Raw genomic sequence first — 23,927 nt, forward strand, 5'->3', positions numbered from 1 at the left:
TTATCGAGTATACGTGTTGCTGATACGTGTGGCCCCCGGAATGAAATCAGAAAAATATGCGTAATGCCTCTCTCTTTCTCTCTCTGCATTACTCTCACTCCTGCCTGCCATGGCTCAATCTGTATGCCTCTGATCACTCTACTCTACGATATTCTCTCTTCTCTTGGTCGCTGAAGCAGTTTCAATTCTTTTCTTCTTGTTAGTTTCCCACGCACAGAAAAGTACGCATGGTTAGGCACGCATGTTGGGGCCAAATACTAACGGCAATGATTTGCGAGTTTTTCGCGACGCACTTGATCTTGTTTAACTGTTCAAAGATAAATCGTTGTTTTGTTGTTTTTTTCTACTGCCATTTTTTTTCTCTTCATTTTTGTTCTTTTTTTTTTCTCTCCCGCCTTCACCCGAAGCCTGAAATATATACTTTGTCTGAAAAAAAAGGTCACACTATTCAAAGCTGTCGACGCTTTTGTTCAACACAAAACGCCGGTTTGTTTGTTTAGAAATACATATATAATCAAAGCTGTCATTCCTCTCCCTTCTTTCCTTTCCATTTTTACATGTTGCAAAAGATCGCGTCTTCCCAGCAGCGCGGCTGGGACATCAACTGCCGCGGCAACAGGAGAAAAAAAAAAAAAAAAGACGTCCGCGACAGGACTCGAACCTGCAATCTTCTGATCCGAAGTCAGACGCCTTATCCATTAGGCCACGCGGACGGGAGCTGGGTGCTTTTCTCAGCCTTTGTGTGGGACAGTGCCGCCCTCCCGCTACCGCAGATAGGCTAGTGGTCGAGTGGTCGACTTTTTTGTGGCATGCTGGGTTAAATCTGGCCAATTTAGCAACGTTGGGTTTGGCTCGCCCCATTCAAGCCCTTTGCCAGAATGGTGGCGCGCACCATTGAATCAAAATTCAGACCTGTCACCGTTCGAGGCTCTCTTTTTTGCTAGTTTGCCAATTTATCGAATTGCTGCGCGGCTTTTGCGTTTGGTGATGCTATTGGCGCTTGTTGCGCTATGCTGACATTCACCGTTGGCGTAAAGCGTAGGCCATGGTGATCAGCACATGTTCAGTCCTCATCAACAAATGAATGGGCTAAAAGCTGAGTGACATTTTTTATTTAAGATGAGAATCGCGGCATTCAAAGCTGCTTTGGTTTTTGATCGACATAAAACGATGCTTTGTATGTTTAGAGATAAAATAATGACGCTGTCATTCTCCTCGCTCGTTTGCCTTCCATTTTTACATGACGCAGAGGGTCATGTGTCGCACATCTTGAAGAAAAACCGCCCACACAGTCATTCAAGGCATTTCTAGCAAGGAAGGTGCTGCCGCCTAGGAGAAGCAGCAGAAACTATATATACTCGCGTGATTTCTCAGCTTCCAGAACACATCGTTTAGCCGACTAAAACTATCTTGGAGGTTTGCCGCGAGTTGTGCGTAAATAAACACAGGCAGTGAAAAGGGAAGTAGCTCTCCCGTTCACTGTCTTCTGACGGCATTTACTACTGCGCAAAACCTTAGAGAGTTTTGGCACAGCTGCTAGCGTACGCTACGCGAGTGTCGGCGGGTACCGGGACCCGACTGCGCATGCGCGCGCGGGCACGGAGAGGGGGGTCGCCCGTCCCCGGAACGAATGCGCGCATATGCATTCGAGGGGGAGCGACTCCGGAACGAATGTGCGCATGCGAGTCGGGCACCGGTACCCGCCGCTGCAGCGTACGCGACCCGCTATGCCACAGCTTGAAACAATCCGCTGCATCTATATACCTGGCGTCACAGCAAAAGCCGCCCGCATCTTCCCACGGGGGGAACTCGAGTAAATGCGTCGCATCTACTCGAGTCAAGCAAAGCGTCACGTCAAGCGTAAGCCATGCAAAGACGCCCTTGACTGAATTCCGAACGCGCGCTCCGCCGCTTACATACGTTGAGGGGACTGCGTAAGCCGGTCACAGTCGACGAAGTTGGCGTACTTGTAAAGCGGCGTGAACTCTAGGTGTTTGAGCCAACCGCGGATGTTGCTTGGCCGGAGAACGGCACACCGGTTATATGCGCAGCGCGCCCGAAGGAGAGGAAACCGCGGAAGATAGGGTACTGCACATGCGCCGGCCCAAGCGCGTCTGCCGGCCGCGGCTATGACGCAACGTGCCGCGGCTATGACGCAACACAATCCAACACAATCCACTTTAATCCAATCCAATCCAAATCCAAGCCAAGCCAATCCAATCCAATCGAATCCAATCCAATGCCCCTCGCGAGAGAGTGTTCGAATCCAATCCAATGCCCCTCGCGAGAGATGTGTTCGCTTTCGCCTCGACTCGACGCGCATGCGCAGTGAGCGTGCGGACTACGGACGCCAACGCGGGTGACATCGTGAGTTACTGAAATGCTCTGCATTTAAAAGCTCGGTCGAGTGGCAAGCTCCCGTGTGGCCCAACCTTCCACTCGACTTTGTCCTTTGCTGTGATCTCAAAGAGTATGGAATGTCACCAACTAGCGTCACTGAATAAGCTACGCTTAAGAGTATACCGCCACTTCGTGCACCCGGAAGCGTCTGGGGGCATGTCGTTTCTAGTTTCTGGCTTGCAGTGTTGCCATCTCTCCAAACGAAACCGCCGCCGGTTGTGACGGGAAGAGTGTGACCGGCCGCTGTAGCGTCCGCGCAGCAGAGAGAGAGAGAGAGAGAGAGAGAGAGAGAGAGAGAGAGAGAGAGAGAGAGAGAGAGAGAGAGAGAGACCCCCGGAAACAAAATGGCTGCGCCTATATGTAAACAAATATCACGTGGTGCCGACCGACCAATGAAAATCCATGCTGCACATAACAATGACAGAAAAGAGTGCAGATGCTCTACAAGCCTTTATTTAGTGACGCTAGCACCAACTTTCCCCAGCACCAAACATTGCAGAGGGTCAAGCCACCGAAGCGCGGTACACGGAACAAGTATCGAGCGACGGCCGAGCGTATACGCGTGACAATCCACGCGAGAGGAGTAACGAGGTCACCGATTGGTAGAGCGTCAGCGTTTACGAGCCCCGCAGGCCGCCGTCTCATCAAACAAATTGCCTCGACACACCGAGGACAAAAAGGGGGCGTAGAAGGATTTCGGAAATACCACCGCTCTCGCATTCTCTTCGCTCTCGAAAGGGTCGACCGGATGCAAGGCTACTAAGAGTAATTTGTTTACGTCGTCAGCGGGCTGACGATAAATTGCGCCGTACAAACTGCCGCCACCGGCCTTGGGCGCGCTAAACATTCCCTTGGAATAAATTGTTACGTGCACGTGTCTCGTATTAGGTGTGCGCATTTTAGCTGAGTTCGCTGGCCTGCAGGGGTGCCGTGCACGATTTGGAGGGTGGGGTAGGGTTGTCGCCTATTACAATGGGGCCCGCCTTTAATTGGTCGCAACTAGCGTAACTATATAAAGGCTTTATTTAGTGACGCTGGTCGCTACTAAATGCAGCGCAAAAGGCAGGCCAATTAAGACCCCGCGCATGCGCACACGTAGGTGCGGCGGGCCCTATCTTCATTCCGCCGAGACTTCCGCAGTTGGTTCCAAATGCAGCCCCACTTAAACCAAATGCACCTCGGTAATGGCGTGCACGTAACATCTTGACGCATTGTCCGTTCGTTGCGCCTATGTGTGAGTATGTCGCGCGGTGTTGGCGGGCTGATCCTTACCGGCTTTGAGCTCTAGCTCTCTCTCTTTTAGTCTCACGGTTCTCAACTCCCGTGCACTTCTTGTAAATGTGTAGTGTCTCTTCGTTTTTGTGGCGTCGGCGAACATGTAACACAAAACTTACTACTTTCATACAACTAATGACACAACTACTTTTTTTTTTTGCGAGGAAGCGCTAACTTCGCCATTTGCGAAAAGAAGCCCCGTCGTTTGTGCGAAGCCAATTGAAATACGCCGTGCCAGCAAGAAAGAGGGGGGGGGGGGGGGGGGGGCGGCTTCGTTGCTATAGGCAACGCCTCGGCATGCGCAGAACGGCTCACCTGCCGAGTGAAAGAATGCCGTGACAGCCAGAAAGATTAAGGTCCGTCTTTCATGCTGGCGAAAGCTTTCCAGGTGCTGCGCTGCGCCGCCTTGTTCGGCTGTCCTTGATCGCTGCATGCTGTGCGTGCTGTGTTTGTGTGCAGTAGTGCTAACGTCTAACGTAAGCATGGATGAAACAGGACCAGCAGAGAAACCCTGGTTAAACATGCAATTTTAGCGTCGTTTCACGCTAAATATGAGAGCCTAGAGCGCCGTTTCACTTTGCATAACTTATACAGACGCGTTTAAATTAATTTTCGTTTAACTTATGCGCCATTACCATCGTTTACTTTTTAACAGCAGAGCTGCTTAGGGCGACACAAATCCGTCCGGCGTAGACAGAAAACCCCGAGTTCACGTGAGCGCGTGCTTCGCGGCGACCGCTCGACGTCGTCCAGGCTTGCGCGTGGGCTTGCGCCGCATGAGGAGCTCCCGCCTTTGTCGTCGTCGTCGCGTAGCGATCGGCGCGCCACGGGCCCGCCGCGCCGAAGACGATGACGATGATCGAGCACGCGGCTGTGCCGTCGGAAGGCGACGACGAAAGGGTTGACGACGACTGCTACTGAATAAGACACAGTACATACTTTGATGGCCTTTGCTTTACAGTGCCGTCCGAAACGGCTTTGCACTGCTGGGGTCCGGTTGCGCCCTCTCTCCCGAGATCCGCTGCCAGTGTGGGGAGAAGCTAGGTCAACCTCCAGCTCTGCTGTTTATCCAGCCTTGCACCACTAGTGCCAGCTGCGCCAATTTTTTTCTCATAACAATCTAGCCATGAAAATTCCGTGGTAATCAAGCTGTATACCTTTCCTGGAAGAAACTGTGCGCAGCGTAACCTAACTAATGTGTACATGCATAACCACCTCTAACGAAACTGTGACCTTGCCGAGCCAATTGAGCAACCAAGAATTCCCAGAGGGCAGCACGTTGCTCTCGCGCTATTCTCGGATTCGCCAACGACGATAAATTTGTTTCCGGCTGCAACCTTAGCTTGTTCTGTTCCAATATTAATACATCCGTTTCTCTGCAAGAGCTTTTCCGTTGAACAAAGCTGCACATTTGGTCACGTGCATTCGTTCTTCATTTGTTTTTCATAGCGTTTCGTATATTTGTCTCAGCGGTGACCTTTTGGTTCAATTGCTGCTGTGCTCTTAAAAGCGTGCGCGTGTGGCGTGCTATTCTTCGTTTTGCCTTTCACCAGACCACGACGCGCACCCTCCTTAAAAGGGCAAGGTCATTTCGAGCCCTGAAGCATTTCGCCATCAAAAGTGTTTGGAAACGTTGGTTATGCCGTATTAACGGGAGACGGAGTGTGATTTGTTAGATGAGCAGAAAAATAGAAACAGGAAGGAAAGCAAAGCCTTACGCATTTTTCATTTGCTTAGTGAAATCGTTTCAATAAACGAAAGCAAGAAAAAAGCTTCCGTGGGTCTGCTTTGCCACAACGCACCTGATAACAAATTCTTGCGTTTGGTAGACCAATTTAGACCAATCACGAGGCCCAGCAAACAAATCTTCTCTGCGTTGTGACAGCGCAGATCACATTTCAAAGACAAATTGCCAGTCCCGTGTCATCGTTATTCAAATTCGGTCCGTTGGACTTGGCAGCTGCTCGCTCACGTGCACTGCGGGTAAGAAGACCCACAGAAATTCACTTCTGTTTTAAAGTTGTTGGTTTTTTTTTTTTTTTAAGGGAGAAGGAAGCTGTTAAAACCAAATGATCGTCTGATTTTTGCTGCAGGCCTTGCAAATGGATCCAACGAAGGTGCTCGTCTTCGGCAACATCGGTAACAGCAGCATGCTTTCGACTCCTGCATTCTTTCAAACGCTGTAAATACTTCCGAAGCCCTGTGGCGTGCACGTACGCATGAATTTAACTTAACATTAGCATTAACATTAACGCGGCCACACCAGAATAGAGAGAATGTGTGTGGTTATTAGGCGGAAAACAAAGAGGTAGAAGTAACATGAAGGGAAGTTCTGTCTCTCAAGGAGAAGTTCTCCTCAATGGGCACAGCGAAGTTAAAGAAAAATCTGGCCTAAATGACTGCGCCAATTGTCGATGATACAGCGTCGATGATACAGCGGCGGGATCGCTGCGGTTTTTTCGACAGCGTTAAACCAACGCATGCCACGTAATTGAGACCAGCTAAGGTATCTCCAACGTGCAACGATATTAAAAGCACGTTCATTTCTATTTATCGCCTCCATCAAAAACAAAACAAAACAAAAAAAAAAGCAGCCGTGAATAGAACTCGGATCTTCGTACTTGCAACAATGCCGTAGCCGCTGATCCTTACGCATCGATTCCCTCGCTCTCCTTTCTTGCGCAGCCACGGCCGAAGACTTCGAGAGCGACGACCTGTTCGTGCACTACTTCTTCGTACTTGCGGACGGTAGGTATATGCACTAACCGGAGTTTATATACCATCTATACCGGAAAATGGTAAAACGCTCTTGTGGTAACCTAGTTAAGCGGGGGACACATGAGCGGAGAGGGTCGTGTATCCGCACGCGTATTCGCACTCTGGAAACCGGTTCGGCGGCGGCCAGGAGAACGCACCAAGGCTACAGGATCGGTTCGGGAGAGGGGAAAAAAAAGGGCCCATCTCCCCGCGAGGGGGACTCGAGTAAATGCGTCGCATAGGGGGTGGGTGTATTGCGTTAACGTTTAGTGTTTGGGGAGTTGGTGGCAGTGAATGCGTTGTATCAGCAGCTTCTTGACGTAGTTTGGATGAGTCAAGGATATAACGCGCGTTCGTAGCCTTTCATTGTGTGTCGGTTTTGTGGCGCAGTGGGAAGAGCACCATGTACCTCGCGTTCCGCCCACAGGTAGAGAATGCGTTGTATCAGCAGCTTCTTGACGTAGTTTGAATGAGTCAAGGATATAAGGCGCGTTGGTAGCCCTCCATTCTGTGTCGGCTTTGTGGCGCAGTGGGTAGTGCACCATGTACCTTGCGTTCCGCCCGCAGGGTCGTGGGTCGAAACCTGGCGCCGGTAAGTATTATTTTTTATATAGTGTAGGGGGAGGGGTGTGGACCTGTTGTTGAGAGCGAGGGGGGTAGCGTGATGCGGGAGAGGAGGAGTGGGGGAGAGGGCGCGCCTGCGCGCTGAGCTGTTGCGGACGGACATCGGACGCTACATGTGAGTTAAAGAAATGCTCTGCATTTAAAACGCCGGACACGTCTGGCCCTTAAAGGCGCAACCACATGCGACGGTTTGGTCGCGTTTGGAGATCGTCCGCGGCGACGCGCGTACAGCGCGCGCCACCAAATACACAGCAGCGCGCTCGGAGCGCCGGTGTCTGCGCATCCCAGATTTTCGGTCCGTTTTCGGCGTCTGCGCCGGATGTTGCTATCCTTAATTTCCGGTCCCCCTCCGCACGCAACATGGCGGCTCTTTATTTGGCGGCTCTTTAGCACTTTATTTAATAGAACATCAATTTAACGTGTTTTGTTTGTTGAAGTTTTGATTATTCTTCAGTTTATTAGGAATGACTTAAACAGAACGATGCTGCCTTTACCAAAGTAAGTCTGGCAACTTGGATCGGAGAAGCGCTCTTCGCCATAGAGTTTCTCACTACCTTTTCGCGCGTCTCATGTGGTTGCTCGCCCTCTCCAACGCCCGTTCCGGGTCGGCGCCAGGCGCCGCAGACGGCCGCAAGACGCGACCAAAACGTTGCACGTGGAAACGTTGCATTAGCGGAAAAGGACGCGTCTGCGCACGCATCCCCCGCTCAAAACCGATTCTCTGCCGAGAGACCCGGATGGCCGCTCCCGCACGCGTCCAAAGCGGGAGCTTTCTAGTGGGACCGATGGCGGCCTGTCAAAAAACTAGTGCATTTCTTGCATAGACCGGTCGGTTGACCGAAAAGCCCTGATAAGATCTCTGGACACATGGCGCGTACGCGAAACCGGGTTTGCATTGTGTCAAAACGCTGTCTTGAAAATCGCGGAAAAGGAACCCTTCTAGATAAGACAGTACACGCATCAATCATGAAGCAGTTCAGTAGTGTACCTTCCTCTCATAAACCACGTATCGGCATACATTTAGATCGTTTGTAGATGCGCTTAGTTAGAAGCACTAAATAAGCTAACCGTTTACTTATTGCGCGAAAAATTGTCACACGCGTTCGTTCTTGGTTTGCGATTTGGGTCCATGGAAGGTTTCACGATCAGAACTTGGACGCGCTTTCAGCGAGGGTTGGACGCACTTCTGACGCAGTTTTGATGTCAGAATGCTTTTGCACTTCTCTCCTTTTTCTCAGTTTTTTCTCTCTTTCTCGGTCGGAAAATTTTTCGCGAAATTGGATGACGTCGCTCAAGCGATGTCGCGGCTAATGACCGGCTCCCTCTCGGTGGCAGCAACGAACGCATTCAGTAGCCACATTCAGTCACCCTGAGCGTGCAAGGTCAATTGATTGCGTACTCGTACGAAGCCCCCTCCGTATAGATACCGACATCGTTGGTGCCGTATCTATGATTTTCCCGTACCCGCAATCGAGACAGGCGTAATCATCGTGCGCATTCCTCTCGCACGTGCAGAACGAAACACACGGCGCCACGCAGGACCGAATGGCACGACCCGGGATTCAATATTTATTGCGCCTCCTCCGGTGATATACTTAGCGTCTCCGTACGACTGAAACCTGCCGCGACCGAGGAAGTTTGCGAAATAGTTGCCTGCAAAAGGCGTCGCTCTCGGCGCGTGCACTCTGGGTTTATAAAACGGCGGTGTTTATGAAACGCGGTGTTGCTCTTGTCACGCTGCATGCAGAGCAGGTGCGATTTAGAACGGGTACGTTGCGGTCCGTTACGGTCGTTACAATCTGAGCTCACATTTACGTAACGAACAAGTCGCGTAACCGCTATGAGAGGAGAGTTAGGTGCTGCCAGACAAAGAGACAATGTGTGTATATATATATATATATATATATATATATATATATATATATATATATATATATATATATATATATATTGTGTCGAACTGATAAATGTCAGTGTGTCTAACTGAAAAATATACCGGTTCGATTTCGTTTCGATTCAGTTCCGGTTCGACTCAATCACAGCACGAACCGGTTCACGGACCGGTTCGGTTATTAAATTATTAGCGAAAAATGCAAAAAAAAAATGTTTTTGTGCTTAAAGGACCACAAAAACTAAATGCAATTATGGTGGATTGCATATACGGCTTTTTCCTAATAAAAATTGCGCAATTTTAAGGGGAAAAGTGGGCAGTTAGGCCCGATACTAAAAGAAGTAGATGAAGGAGTCACGATTTACCACCTACTTTCCCGCGCAGCCCTTGTAGGGACTACTTAAGAGCATCAAGAGTCACAACTGTCTGTGGGATAAACATTCTCTAGCTTCCTTTTCTTTTCTTTTTTGTTGCAATCGCAATCTCCTCTGGAATAATTCCACAACCCTAAACGTTAAAACCCTAGAGTTAGGCCTGGGTACCGTCGAGTTCCAGCCGTACATTACCAGGAGGTATGTGTTTAAACCCCAGCGGGGTACTTTTTTTCATCAGTTGTAGCGTAAGAAAAATGATCCTACAGCAGCCAGGTAAACCCTGCCTATGAATTCGATTGCTTGGCCACCTATAGGTTAATTTGTTAGCAGTCGGCTATTCGAAAAATTTCGTCAAAAGTGAGCTTTGGTTAACGCTCAGCGATACATTATTAGTCTGATCACCAGGATGTATTTTTAGATAGCTAATACCGATGTGGGCGTCACTATAAATACGTCTCCGCTACGCCTGATCACCGCCCCCGTTGCGTCCACTAAGCTGCGGAATCTTACAACTGATTATGCCATTACAAACAGAAGGGTGAGTAGGCTGTCTTTGTTGTTGTGTTTTGAGAGAAAAGAAAAAGGAATGCAAGTTCACTGGGGGTATTACATACAGGGGTTTATGCAGAATTTCAATTTTTTTTGGGGGGGGGGGGGTGTCGGTGGGATGTTTTTTTTTGGGGGGGGGGTATAAATTCCTAGGCACGGTGGTTGTGGTTGTGGAATCTTTTTTCTGGGGGGGGGGGGGGGCGGGGGGTCGAAGTCCTTCTGGTGGGGGGGGGGGTGTTGCGGGGGTGTTAGGGGGATGTGTATAAATCCCTGATTATAGAGCTCCGCAGGGAGCTCACCAGCATACAACCCAAGGAGGACGGGGGTGCGGATGAAATGAGGGAGGGATCGTAAAGCACGAGAAGGAACTCTTTTGAGGAGGCGCTCTTTAATTTGTCGACAGAGATATCGCCCCGTCGAAAGCCGGAATCCGTCGGCGTGTCGTGCAATAGAGAGTTTTAGTATAGCGTTTTAGCTGTAGCGTTAACGTTTTGCGGGCCGCAATCGCGAACGGATAGCGCTTCGTTATGCTACGGTTAGCGTGCCCGCTAACGCTATGGGCGCGCTAAAGTGGTGCTTTCCGCTATACTAAAACTCCCTAATAATGCGCAAGTTGAAAGTATCGTCTCAGAATAACACGTACAACACTAAAAGAAGGTGCCCCTCACAGTATAACTAAATGTTTTGCTTTGGTTTTTAGTTTATCAAGCCTTACAAGTTAAGCGGCAAGTGCAGGGTAAAAAAATTAACAAAAAAGAAGAAATTTCATGGTAAGAAACGAAAACAATAAAAACAACTGTACAAAGGAGCGCTTCACTCGTATGTTTCTATCTTCTTTTTTTTTATTTTTACGTAAAACTTGGGATGCAGCATTTGTTACTGATCTCTTGACCTTACCTTGCTAATACTGGTCCTTCGAATGTTCTTTAAAGCATGCAGTCGCTGCCCCGACTGTCCGCCGTACGTATGTTTTTTCCCTGGCCCCGAAATAAATGAAGTGTCCCATTTCGTGGACTGAGCAGGCATGGACTTAACGCGAACGTGCGGGCGACGTGTACGAATGATCGATTGGACACCTATCCGGTGCACTTCCGTTAGATTGTGCATCTATCATGGGAGCGCGTGTTCTGTCCGCCACGTTGGGCACGCAACGTCAGGTGCGCTCAAAGCCACCATGTCTATTTTCATCCTAAATCCACCGCGCGTTTCTTATTTTGCGTTCTTTTTTTAGTAAGCTTTACGAGCGAAGCTGCGTTGAACTTCGCTGCGCGCAGGAAAATTCAACGTAGGATTGCTTTGCAACTTCACAGCCAAAGCTAACCTCAAAGCTAACTCAGCAATGTTCGCCGATGCAAATCTTCGAGCGCGCACAATCAGCGACGTGAAAACACTTCTGGGAGTGACGTCACTTCCGGTTGGACCTCACTGAAAGTTGTGACGTAATTTATGTGGCGTCGTCTCCCATGACGTTACTGTAGTGAAACATAAGTTGGTTGCGTAACTGATGGATTCTATTGCTCAGACCGACGGAAGCGAGCAGAGGAAAGCCTTAACGTTGCATAAGCTAAGCTTTTGGTAAACTCCTATTAGTCTACACTATTTTCGCTGGACTTGTAACGTGCTTCGAAGCGTTCGCTTTGTTTTCGCTTGTTTTGCGCTTCACGTGTGATGATTATGGGCTGTAACTTCCTTTCCACTACAGGCTGGACGACTTCGGGACCCCTGTTCGGCGTCACGCACCGTTCTCGGACTAAATGCAGCGGACGAGTGAGTTATGACGTCGCATGCCGTGACATCGGGTGGCCAGTGTGCATGAAGCAACAAGCCTCACTAAGAGAAGTACTACGTATATAAATAAGGAAACTCTGTGTTACGTAATTGTCATACAGTGCGTAGCATTGTTTTCAGACGACCGGGCGGAGGACTTGACCGGATCTGTGCGGTTGAAATAAGCGGCAGTTGTTTTGTCCCGCCACGCGAGCCTACAGCGCCAGAGAGCGTCGTTTTCTTTGTTTTGTTTTTGTTGGGTTTGGCGCCGCTCGCGAAAGCGCGAGGCATCATATCTTTTCTGTCTTTCTTTTTGGTTCTGATTTTAAGTTGCCTATTTCCGACACCGCTGTTATACACAGTGTTTTGTTTTTTGTTTGTTTGTTTTGTTTTTGTTTTTGTTTTTGTTCTGTTCAGCTTCCCTCTCGACAGCGTGAGGCTGTCTTTGTTTAGTTTTGTTCTTGTTCCGCTTTTTTTCTCGGCTTTTATTGACGTCCGTTTTTTGTCCCGAGTTTCTCTTTCATTTCTTAAAACCCAACCCGACAGTAATAATTGGCCAAAAGTACGCTGCAATTTTAGTTTTTTAAGTATTTGTGGTTTTATTTTAACCTTCCGAAGCCTACCTGTGCGCTAAACGGTGGTGATATGAGTGAAGCGTACCACTCGTGGTAGTATAGTTTGGAAATGGGTTGCCGATGCTTCGTATTCGGCTCCAATATTATGCACGGCACACATATGGCGCTAGTTTTTTTGGGGAGCCCATTAATCATCATCATCGTCAACAGCAGCAGCACGAGAAAACATGCGGCGCGAACATCGCGGATGAGAAATTGTTCGATCCTGCCAAAACCTCAGGAAGCTGGTCAAAAAATACGACGCATTAAAAAAAGTGGCTCCAAGCTTTAAGGTCGGACCTTTGTTTCCGAAACAAAGGTCCCCGACCCCAAGTAGGCAAAAGAAGTTTCATGTGTACCCTTCACAAGACAGGTTCGTAGACCGAAACAATAGCTCCTTTTTGTATTCAATTCTTGTTTAGTACAAGTCGTGCGGTTTGTTGGTGGCATAGTTTGTTTACGGCGTGAAATGCAGAACAAGTAAACACGTCTTAAGTGACAAGTAAATATTTTCTTAGACGTGACCCGAGCTCTCTCCGGCGAGGGCAACGTTCTTTTTAATTCGAGAAATGTGCTCTTTTTTGACAAACAAAAAGACAACGACCTATAGTCTATGAAAAAAAAAAAAAAAAATGCGCAAAGCGTTTCAGGGGATGAGTATAGCCAGTCATTTCAAACTAATTTGGTATTTTCGAATGAATATATCTTCGATGGTGCACTTAGCACATAATGCAATCACAAAAGAGAAACAATCTTGCGAGTTGAACGCACAATTTTTTTGAGCACGAAATGGGCCGAACTATTTCTAATAAGATAGAGTGAGCATCCCAAACTTCTGAACGCATTAAAGCCGCGTGATTATTTCTTATGAGCACACCAGAATCTACCCAGTAGCAGAAATTAAACAGGGCTGGAGATGCAGAACTGCCGAGAAAACAAAACTCTAGGGATGACCTACAAAAGGCAAAATCGAAAGTCAACTAAAAATGGCTCCAGACTGGCGTGATCGACGTTTCGAGAGGTCACTTATACTTTCTCCTAGACAAAGATAGATCCGTGGGTCACACCGGTCTGATGCAACTAATTTCGATTCTGCCATTTATAGGCCATTCTGAGGCCCTTGTTTTCTGCTTGAATCATATTTTGGTTTCCGGTCGTAACCGAAATGTACACGCAGTGGCAGATGGGGCGTGCAGGGGGTTGCTACAATAATGAACGTCAAGGGCTTCTTCTTTTTCGAGGAACGGATGGCTTTATTTCGCTCCAACTCTGCACGAATGTCCTAATTTATAGACTAGCTCCTTTTTCTGGAGGATACTGCAGGCAACAGCAGTGCCCATTTTTAATTGAAATAAAATAAAAACCTGTTTTTGCACACGGACGCGCAATAAGTAAGCCTTCTTTTTTTACATGTATTCGCACGGGGAAAATTTAATTCAGCAAGTTTAAATTCCATAGGCGAAAAAAGGTTTTTAACCGATTGCTGTAAAATTAGGACATTGCTGTCGTCCCTGCCTCTGCTAGACACAGCAGACAATAACATGTACAGGCAAAAAGTGTGCAGGCAAAAAAAAGGGCTTCGGTTCGCCTTTTACACCGCTGAACAGTTCTGTCGAGATGACAAAAGCATGAACTTCAGTTCCGAGTCCTATATACACGATTCCGAGTCAACGGAACCAAAAATCAGGAGGTCTAACGAGTCAAGAGTTCAATAAATAGGACTCTCGACGCTTTGCAACTTCTGACTGGATGGATGGTCTGACCAATATCGCGCTTATTTCCGAGGGACCAAGGAGTCAAAAGATTTAATAACCACATGACAGCCGAGTCGATAGGTGCACAGGGCCAGAAGACACGACAGTAACAAATTTGCGCTGGCCTTCGTGACTATTTTTCGTTGTGTCCCTGTTTAGTGTGCGCAAAGTTACAGTCATGAATACAAACTAAATAGCCCGCATTTCCGCGTTATTACGGGTTAGAAGAAACAACGAGCAGAAATACCCAGTTCTGGTTAAGGTGTCCACGATCTCTACACGTCTGAAGAGTCGAAAGGTTAAACAAGTCAAGGAATGGGGTACAATTGTCAATTAATCCAAATTTATCCCGTTTTCTGCTTTTTGACTCGGTAGACTTGCTGACTCAAAATGCTGTATGTATACTTCGCCCCACTCCCGCTTCGGAGTTTGATGTCACCTTCGATACATGCGACACTTGTGTATCCTCCATTCTTCAAGCGAAAGCCTTCTGTGAAAAACCGTGGTTGTTGTTGTTGTCGTTGTTGTTTGGTCAAGAAGAAGGCCGCTGCTGTAGAGAGTAAAAACACGTGTGATCCCATGGGATTTGAACCAGGGACGGTCCAAAGTAGCAGCGCAGTGCACTACCACTGAACTACCTTCCTTTTTTCTCGTTATCGCGTGGGAGAATATGCTCAAACGTAACGACAGTACACAAGGACACTATATAGCCAAGCAAGAGAATACACTACAGCTTTGGACTTTCACATAATCACAAAATGCAACACATGACAACACAGGACGACGTGAGATGCTAATACGATTCCACCATCCAGATTTTCTTTTATTTAATGCATGGGAAATTTAGGCACACTCACGATCACACATAACGACTAAAAGACAACACAAAGGCTAGCCGGCCCCAATAGAGAATCACAAAGTCCAACTGCGTTTTGCGTCCTTCGAATGTCAGGCAAGCAGATACAGGCATCCAAAAGGGAATCATTCAGCGCTGCATGAATACATGCTCACCAACGCAGCCATGCTCACCAAAAATGAACTTAGTTGGCCTGGGGGGTTCCGCATTCCTGTCAGTCATGCGGCACTGCCACAAGCTGCACAAACCCAGCACTACAAATACGTCACGATGTACCCGATTAACATCATGAAACGGCAGGAGCCGAATGGTGCAAGGAGTAATTTCAATTTCCTTCTTGAGAGTCCGCTGCAAAACGTCCAAGAAGTCACGGCACAACACAGAACAATGATCCATTGTCCCCGGTTGTTTGCATATAGGAGACAATTGTCCGAGTAAGGAATAGACATTTCCTTTTCGCGCAGCCACGTCTTAACTGTGTCTGCGGAAGAATGAAGCTTGAAGAAAAACGTTTTTGCATTGTTCACACACCAATGGATGGGGATACACTTCGGGGACGTCCTGTACAGCGGACAGCGAACGAAGATTTTCCGTTGGACCGACATGGGATTCGGTAGAATCGGTGCCTCCGAACGAAAACAAGGAAGGGTCTATCGTGCAATCTGCTAATGCTTCTCGGTCTTCACAGCATTTGGAGGGCGTGCATGCCATGCCTTCACGGTGGTGTGTATGCACGGCCGGTGCAGCAGTTTTTTCGGGAGCGTGCGTTGGTTTACGCCGGAGGGCCCGAAGTCCAAGAGTCTGCACCTGATCAACTGACGCGCGTCGAACAACGGAGCTATCTTCGTCCATTACAAGCGGTCGAACTTGAAAGTTGCCGTGGTTGTTGTTCCTTTGTTCGTGGCACATACCACTTCGGCTCTGGACAGGAATCGGAAACTTTGGGGGCTAATGTACCCGCTTCACAAACTTCACACAACTGTGTTTTGGAAACTTAAAAGTTCGGGAATAGTGCGTCCCGCTTGACACCTGAACGCGATGGCACGTGAGCAGAACAGGCGCACACCAGCCTCGCAGTACCCTCATTCTATAGATGGTATTCACTGAAAAGTTTAGCTGTCAATTTCTTCTCTAGGCAACACTGGAAACGACTTCGGGCACGGCCGAAGCGCTATGGACAGGGCGCGGCTTGTGCCACTGCGCCCGCACGCCGCAGGAACAAAAACACCGGCGTGTGTCGTCTGCCCCGTTTCAACCCGATTCTCAGCGGTGGTGTCAATAGAGATCACTCATATTGGAGTCGAGCCATTACTTCGCGTTCGGTGGGGTAGAGTTTGGAACGTACGACACAAATCATGTGCTTAGCATGGACAAGTACCGCCATCCCACGGAGCCCGACGTAACCAGTTACGGCGCACTCGCATGGTCGCCTGCATGCGTGCCTCGCCAGTGAATACAAGCTATAGGGAAGCTGTGGCGTATATCTGCTTGCTGAAGTAATTCGTGCCGTAAGACAAGGAAACTAAAGCGAAAAGACAGAAGCAAACATCGCATAGCAGAAAAGAAGGCGGTCCAAGTAATTCACTCCAAAAGACAAAGAAACGAGAGCGTAGAAAGAGACGCAAATTTGATGCAGCAATGAGGGAGTCGTTAATAACAACCGCCGGGCTATCGCCTTCAAAGCACGTAAACTGACTTAGGAGCCCCAAGAAACTTTTGGCCTTGTACTTTTCATCCACCGACGAAAAACACTTGTCCCAAGTGCCAAACTGTAAATCTGGTTCTGTTTGTTCTCTTCCGCCAGGTCGAGGTCGCCCACTTTTCGCACCCATTCGAGCTCGATCTGCAAAGCACGGCCGGCGGCGGCGACCACGACGGCAAGTGACATTGTTACGGCTGTTCCAAGCTTACATTGCGCTTCGTCACCTAAACAGAAGTTTAGGCCACAGTGGTTTCGCGGTTTTCACCAAAACGTGACGGTGGCCGGACGGTGACAAACCAAGGAGGTTGTGACAAACCGGTCACACCCACTAAGTCGAGACAAGAGAGAGAGAAGAGAGAGAGAATGCTTTTTTTTCGATATATATATTTGGAAAACACAATGATACGGTGCGTGGAAGTCGGCCCGCAAGTCGCCGTCGAGACAAAGAAATGGCAGCATCTCCACTCCGTGGATGATGGCGTGGGCGCGGAGTACGGGGACTCGAAATGACATCCGATTTGCGCCCGACCGTCTTCGATTTGAGCCGTGAGTTGCACCTTGGTTATTCCCTAAATGAAACTGCAACTCACGGCTCAAATCGAATTTCGCTTGATTTTCGCTTGATGGTGGTGTGCGCACGGATGGACGCCGACGGACATTGGGAGGTCCTAAGGTACTCGTGTGCACGCGTGTGCGTGCACGTGTGTGTGTGCGTGTGCGTGTGTGTGTGTGTGTGCGTGTGCGTGTGCGTGTGTGCGTGTGCGTGTGTGTGCGCGCGTGTGTGTGTGTGCGCGTGTGTGCGTGTGCGTGTGTGTGTGTGCGTGTGCGTGTGTGCGTGTGTGTGTGCGTGTGCGTGTGTGCGTGTGTGTGTGTGTGTGTGTGTGTGTGTGTGTGTGTGTGCACGTGTGCGTGTGTGTCTGTGTGTGCGTGTGGAGACGATCCATGGTTGGTGATGGGGAAGGGATCGATTAACAAACAGATGCGATTGACGTATACATCACGTATATGGCGCAGGCGGCCGCCAGCCACCCCCTCGTGGTGGTCTGGTCACTGGTGGGTCGTGGCACTATTCATGGGGCATTGTCCACCTAAGTCCCGTGAGAAGATTTTCTTCACTGTGCCTTCATTTTACCAACCCCCCCCCCCCCCCCCCCCCCGCCCCCTGCTACTCCCTATAGCTTCGTTTTTATCCGTCTTCTCTTCTCGCTTGTTTTTATTTTAACATTTGAAACACCCGCACTCCGACACAAAGTGGCAAAAACAAAACTCCTGGTTACAGGGCCGGCGATCGTCGCGCAGCTGTTCATCGAGGTGCTTTCCCTGGACTCATGGAACAGGTTCCGGGTGGAGGGTTACGCCTGCTGCGATTTGCTCGGAGAACCCGGTGGGTGCCATACACGAAGAGCATCATGCGCGCGGTGGATGTTGCCGCTTCGTACTCGATGGTGTGGGGGCAGACCGGCGCACTCACGACCGACTTGAAATTACACCGGCTCAAATTTGTAACCAAAGGCATGCCTCACATTTTTAGCTGAAAATCGTTCCAAAGAGGAGGAAGGCCAGCTGCCCACAATCACCCAATTGCCGAGAAATTGCCGAGAGCGCAGACGTGAGCGCGGGCCTCGCGGTGACCGTCTGGCGGTTAACAGAACCGAGAAAACGCCTAGCGCTCGTGTGTGCATGCCTCACGGCGACGGCCCAGCGTCATCAACGCACGTTTGAAAGCCAAGCGTGTACCTACTCGAAAGATTGGCCAAGATTGTCAAAAAAAAAGAAAAAAACTCCAGTGTTTGCCGTTATAGTTGCAACACTTGCTCGGAACGAGAAAGACAGGTCATAGCGTAAGCCACTCCAAGGTGATGTCTGATGATTATCACTTCCAAAAAAATGAAGGAGGCTCACACTTATAGCAACAATGATGGTGGATTAAAGGTTTTTTCGGCAGTGAAGAAGAAGCAAAACGGCAGTCGTCAACGTTGCGTACAGCTTCGCTACCTTCAAGTCTTACGCGTTAGTGTGAGCTTCCCGCATTTTTTTTATCAACCCTCTCTACAGAAAGAAGGAGGAGGAAAACGTTTATTCAGAAAAAGGGAGAGGGGAGGGGGAGAGAAAGAGTTAGGAGCGGTGGGTGGCCATCCTATTCCGGTAGGCCGCGCAGAGTCGCCGCCGCCTTCGCCCGAGAGATCAGGGCTTCCTGGTCCTCGAGCTGGCAACTGCGCAAGAAAGAAAGAAAAAAAAGAAGTTTCGTAATTCTGTTTCCTCCTCCAGGTTCAGGATCGCTGATAAACGATTGTGCAGTCCCCAACTTGTTGGCGCGCGATTCCCAAATGTTATGAACAACCGACCGCTGTTCCACCGGCCTTTCCAGCATGTTATTACGACGTACCCTTGTCGCAAAAGTCAGCGTGAGTTGCCACATGCGTGCTTCCCGGCTGGAACTAGGGTCTGTTTTATTCCCCTATTCCACATCGCGCAGTTTTTTACCATGGCCTCCTTGCACGCAGGCCAGCGGAGCCTGTCGCTGGTCACGTGGCGGCCGCTGTCCACCAGCCTGGTGGGCCGCATGCGGCGTTTCTTCACCGGCGGTGACCCCCAGCTGGACGACCTGCAGGCCGCGGTCGGAAGGCGGCCCCTGACGTCCGGCGATGACCCAGAGGTGTGGCAAGCTTGGGACACGGGGCGCGCGCATCGTATGCCGTTGTTGCCGCAGGGATCCGGACACAGCAAAAGCGAGCATCGAGTACACCTGACAGGAAGAGCAGGGCTTTCAGGGGAGACCACCAATAGGAGGCTTGCCAAGTAGCATACAGTGCAAGGGGGGGGGGGGGGGGGGGGGGTGCTTCGATGGCCAGTAGCGGTAGCTGAATCATGCTTTCGTCACCCCAATGCAAAGGGCAAGACTTTAGCAATAACGATAACACCACCACCAGCAGCAACATAACAATAAATAAATAAATAAATAAATAAATAAATAAATAAATAAATAAATAAATAAATAAATAAATAAATAAATAAATATAGTGACAAGGCACAGTCCTAGTCTTTTTCTGACTCTCTTAAAAAAGAAAGAAAGACGACGACAATCACACAAATCAGCACGTGGGAAAAACAATACAAAGTACAAGCGAATACAATAAAAAAGCAACTGAAACGAAGAAACTATAGGCAATTCAAACAGAATCAATGATTTCGGTTGGAATCACGATACGATAAAACACAATGGTTATAAAAATTGGACAAAGCAAACGGGTAGATGTACATGAGCACGCACACTAAAAAAAAACAAGGGCATTAATAATAATAATAATAATAATAATATTAATAATAACAATAATAATAATAATAATAAACGTCGTGTTCCTTGTGTACGCTTTTAAATTTGCTCGTTCTTATTATTTTTTGTTTCTCGTTTTCCCCCTTGTATGTTCTCGCCATCCCGTTTATCACGACAGTGAGAACATGCGGGGGTCTGTGAGGAGAGCGCCAAGATATCTGGGAGAAAGCAGGGAGGGAGACGAGAGAACACTGGAAAGGCAAATGGCTGCTACTCATTATCAGTTGCCCAAAACGCTCGCACGCGTGCTGTCTTGTCTCCAAGGGACGATTCCAAGAATATTCGTCCAGCTAATGTCTGCTGCGAATTGCAGCAGCCAAAGAACCTAATTCAGCCCTTCCGCATTTGCAGCCGTTTCACACGTTACGTGAGCTCCTTAATGCGACGTGACGAAGGGAAGGATGTAGTCGGTTAATGCCCACATCTCTCTCAGGTCCCACCGTTATAACCACGAGAAGGGCATTTTTGTTTGTTTTCATGCTTTTTTGCCGCTTATCTAAGCGTCCAAGTACACCGAGTAACCGTGGCTGCGAACACGATATGGTCAGTTCGCGCGAAGTGCGCCCGAGACGGTGTGCTATTTTCTGTAAGTTGAGCAAGCAAGCGGAACGGGTTGTTTACTCCGCCTATCTTCCGGTTTCGTCCGTACTTATCCGTTTTCTTTCGTTCTCCTTTTCAAAAACCGCGCGCTCCTATCTCGATCCTTCGCAGGTCAAAATCGAGAGCATGCTAGTCTCGCGTGACCGGCACGCTTTTGCAGCACCGTGTGTCTCACGTGGACAACGGCAACTCACTCAGTAGCGCACACATAACGCCTGCCGCGTCTGCAGTTGCCTTTTATCGCCGCGTAAAAGGCTTTTTCTGGCAGCAGTCTGGGCGGACTTGCGTGGCACTAGGCACTGCGGCACAGCGTTGTTACGAAGAGGCGGCATTTTCGCGGCCTCTGCTCGTTATCGGTGGGAAGTAAAAAAAAGGGGTAAGTACTCCGGTCACCAAACGGGTCCTTATCATCGTGGAGATAAATAAGTGACAGCCCTGAGAGCGCGTGCAGGCAGTCACGTAAGGAAAGACGATAACGTTTGTTGAGACGCTGGCATATATAAGGGGAGTGAGGTGACACGCGGTTGACACCGCCGAGATGAAAAGATCCCTGTACCCCGTTTCCGCATTGGACGCACGCACGATAGACAAGAAGCTTAAAAAAAAAAAGACAGATAAACTGTTGACCGATAAAAGGACCATCTGTTCCCACTGGCTCGCCGGAAGGACCGACGGGCGTCTATATCGAAGCAAGCCACTCAATATTGCTTCGTTGGTGGCGTTATGCGCGTAGATATTGTCTGCCTCATATCTCCTAAGTGCCGTGCTGTAAGTTATCTCGCCACGAAATCCGGAACGATGTCCATTCCATAAGTCTCGTGTTCCCTTCGCACGTACTCCGGTGTTTCTAGCCACCCGCTGTTATTTCTTTTTATGCGTAAAGTCTCACTTGGCTTATCTGGCGTAAAAAGCGTCGTCCCCTGATCTGCATCCCCAAAAAGCATGGCCAGAGCGTGTTATCAAAACTCTTGCAGGCTACACGTATACCCTGTAACCCCTCATCAATTAAAGCTCCCATTGGTTGTGACGTAACGTTGGTTGTGACAGCCTAACAACATACTCACTCTGGTGGATTGGCCAGTGACGATGGCAGCAACCGTCGGAAGCTCAGGGCCGAATCAACAACGTCCTAACGTTACGTTTTGAGGCCTAACGTCGTCGACCGGAGCCCGCAACCTGGCGAACAATGATTTTGTCGCTGCTCGAGAGAGAAAGAAAGAGAGAAAACTTTAATGAATACTGAAGAGGTTAGCCCCACAAACGGCGGGGCTTGCTACTTCAGATGGGGGTGAACATAGTGAGGTGGAAAAAAAAAAAAAGAAGAGGGGAAGAAGTCGAGGTACGTTATTAGGCTCAACGTAAAGGCGTAGGCCTGACAACGCACGGCGTGGTTGGATTGGCAAGTGGCGACCACAGCGGCCGTCAGCAGCTCACGGCCGATATTCTACTTGCAGGAAAATAGAATGCTGGCGTATATGCAAAGCGCAAGCGCTTGCGAAAGCTTTCTTGATCTAGCCGTTCCTTTCGGCCGTCCAGAAATAGCCGCGGACATCAATGCCAGCGGCGTTTTCAGCGGCGTCGATCGACAGCTCCACGAGCAAGAGCGCGCACTTAAGCGCGCGAGAAATAACACGGCGAAACCCGTTCGGTGTTTGCCTTCGGCGCCAACGTTTATTCAGGACGTCGGGCCCGAAAATGACTCGCGCGGCGCTTATTCTTTGTGTACCCACGCCAGTCGTTATAATGACGTCGAATAGCAGACGCGTATCAAGGTGCTTGTCGACCGAAAGAGGCTGCACGCTTATGTCATTCATTTCGATTCGCCCCGAAGTTTCTTCTGCCTTTACGACCAGACAGACGTCAGATGCGCTCAACCTGTACATCATGCGCGCACAGAAAGCGTTGCCAGCAACGAGATCGTATGCATCTTAATTCATCTACGCTACGAATGATAGATGCTCCGTGCGGGGGAGTGTCGTAAACAAACAGAAAACTTCTCGTTTCTCAATTCGCGATGCGCTCGGTACGCGCGTTTGTTCGGGCGTCATATTTCGTTGTCGGGTGTTCGCAACGTTCGTTTTCCTGGGGTGGTCGTTCATCTCACTTAACTTGATTTCATGTTTTACCTCCACGCGGCGCAGTTACGGATCCGCGACCTACATTTCGCGGCAAGCATTTGCAAAGCAAAGAAAGCCCATGCATCTTCATTCATCTACGATACGAGGGCTATATACATGCTCGGAACGAGAAAGCATAGCGAACAAAAAAAGCACTCGCTATGCATAGTGTTCGTGCGAGTGTCGTGCGCTTCTTATTTCATTCCGAACGAAGCATCGTGCTTTCAGAAGCTTGTTTTCTTTCTTTTTACACCATGCACCGAGTATACCCCGGACGGTTTATCCATGCGCGTGTTTCCTGACTGATAGCTTCGAGAGGGTAACGTCATTTGTTTAGTCCCGTTTTATTGCTATGCTTTCAGCCCTGGCAAGCCGGCAGTATATACACGTGTGGAAATAAATTGTGCACGTCCTGGAAATGGGTTTTTTCGAAGCACGACGTTAAATGTGGCGCGGCTTCCATGTATCTGGTAGCTGCACACAAAAGTAGACCGATTTAATTACCATTAAGTTGTGCATTATAGACGCCTATATATATTTATTCATCACCAGCCTATCTTCGCCCACTGCAGGGCAAAGGCCTCTCCCATTATTTTCCAATTACCCCGGTCCTGTGCTAACTGCGACCAATTTATCCCCGCAAACTTCTTGATCTCATCTGCCCATCTAACTTTCTGCCACCCCCTGCAACGCTTGCCTTCTCTAGGGATCAACTCTATTACCCTTAATGACCAATGGTTGTCTTGCCTTCGCATTACATGTCCTGACCACGTCCATTTCTTCCTCTCAATTTCTACTAATATGTCCTTAACACGCGTATGTTCCCTGACCCACTCCGCCCTCTTCTTGTCCCTTAATGTTACACATATATGATCTTCCGTTCCATTGTGCGCTCAGTCGTCCTCAATTTAAGTTGAACCCACTTAGTGAGAACCCACGAAAACCCACTTAGTGAGAACCTACGGCCGAACCCACGTTTCGGCCGTAGGTGACTCGTTACCGGTAAGACGCAGCTGTTATACACTTTCTTCTTCAAGGACAATGGTAGGCTGCTATTCATTATCTGAGAATGTCTGCCGTATGCACTCCACCCCATTCTGATCCTTCTAATTATATCTGCCTCATGGCTGGGATCCGGGGTCACAACTTGGCCTAAGTAGATACATTCGCTTACTACTTCCACGGCCTCCGCGGTGCTGTCCCGAGGTTATTGATCATTACTTTAGTTTTCTGCATATTAATTTTCAGGTCCACGGTTCTACTCTGTTTCTACCCCCCCACACACACACATCGGGACGTTTGTTTTCCAACAC

At 48.9% G+C, this 23,927-nt stretch overlaps 1 protein-coding gene and 1 non-coding gene across 3 annotated transcripts in view; one reads left to right on the plus strand and one right to left on the minus strand.

Annotated features, from left to right (window-relative positions):
* The window catches only part of LOC144145961 (tectonic-like complex member MKS1), a 73,191-nt gene that overhangs the window by 43,699 nt on the left and 5,565 nt on the right, over positions 1-23,927 (plus strand). For both annotated transcript variants that reach the window (XM_077677840.1, XM_077677841.1), the window contains exons 2-7: positions 5,769-5,814; positions 6,361-6,423; positions 11,573-11,637; positions 16,666-16,738; positions 17,843-17,947; positions 19,068-19,219. In XM_077677840.1, the coding sequence (XP_077533966.1) occupies positions 5,778-5,814; positions 6,361-6,423; positions 11,573-11,637; positions 16,666-16,738; positions 17,843-17,947; positions 19,068-19,219 (495 nt within the window). In that variant the 5' untranslated portion in view covers positions 5,769-5,777. The remainder of the gene's footprint in view (positions 1-5,768; positions 5,815-6,360; positions 6,424-11,572; positions 11,638-16,665; positions 16,739-17,842; positions 17,948-19,067; positions 19,220-23,927) is intronic.
* Trnar-ucg (transfer RNA arginine (anticodon UCG)) lies at positions 641-713 on the minus strand. The gene has a single exon. It is a non-coding gene; the product is annotated as a tRNA-Arg (tRNA).

The sequence above is a fragment of the Haemaphysalis longicornis genome, unplaced genomic scaffold, assembly GCF_048455015.1.
Source record: "Haemaphysalis longicornis isolate Haplotype H1 unplaced genomic scaffold, Haemaphysalis longicornis Haplotype H1 scaffold_7, whole genome shotgun sequence".
NCBI classification, from domain to species: Eukaryota; Metazoa; Arthropoda; class Arachnida; order Ixodida; family Ixodidae; genus Haemaphysalis; species Haemaphysalis longicornis.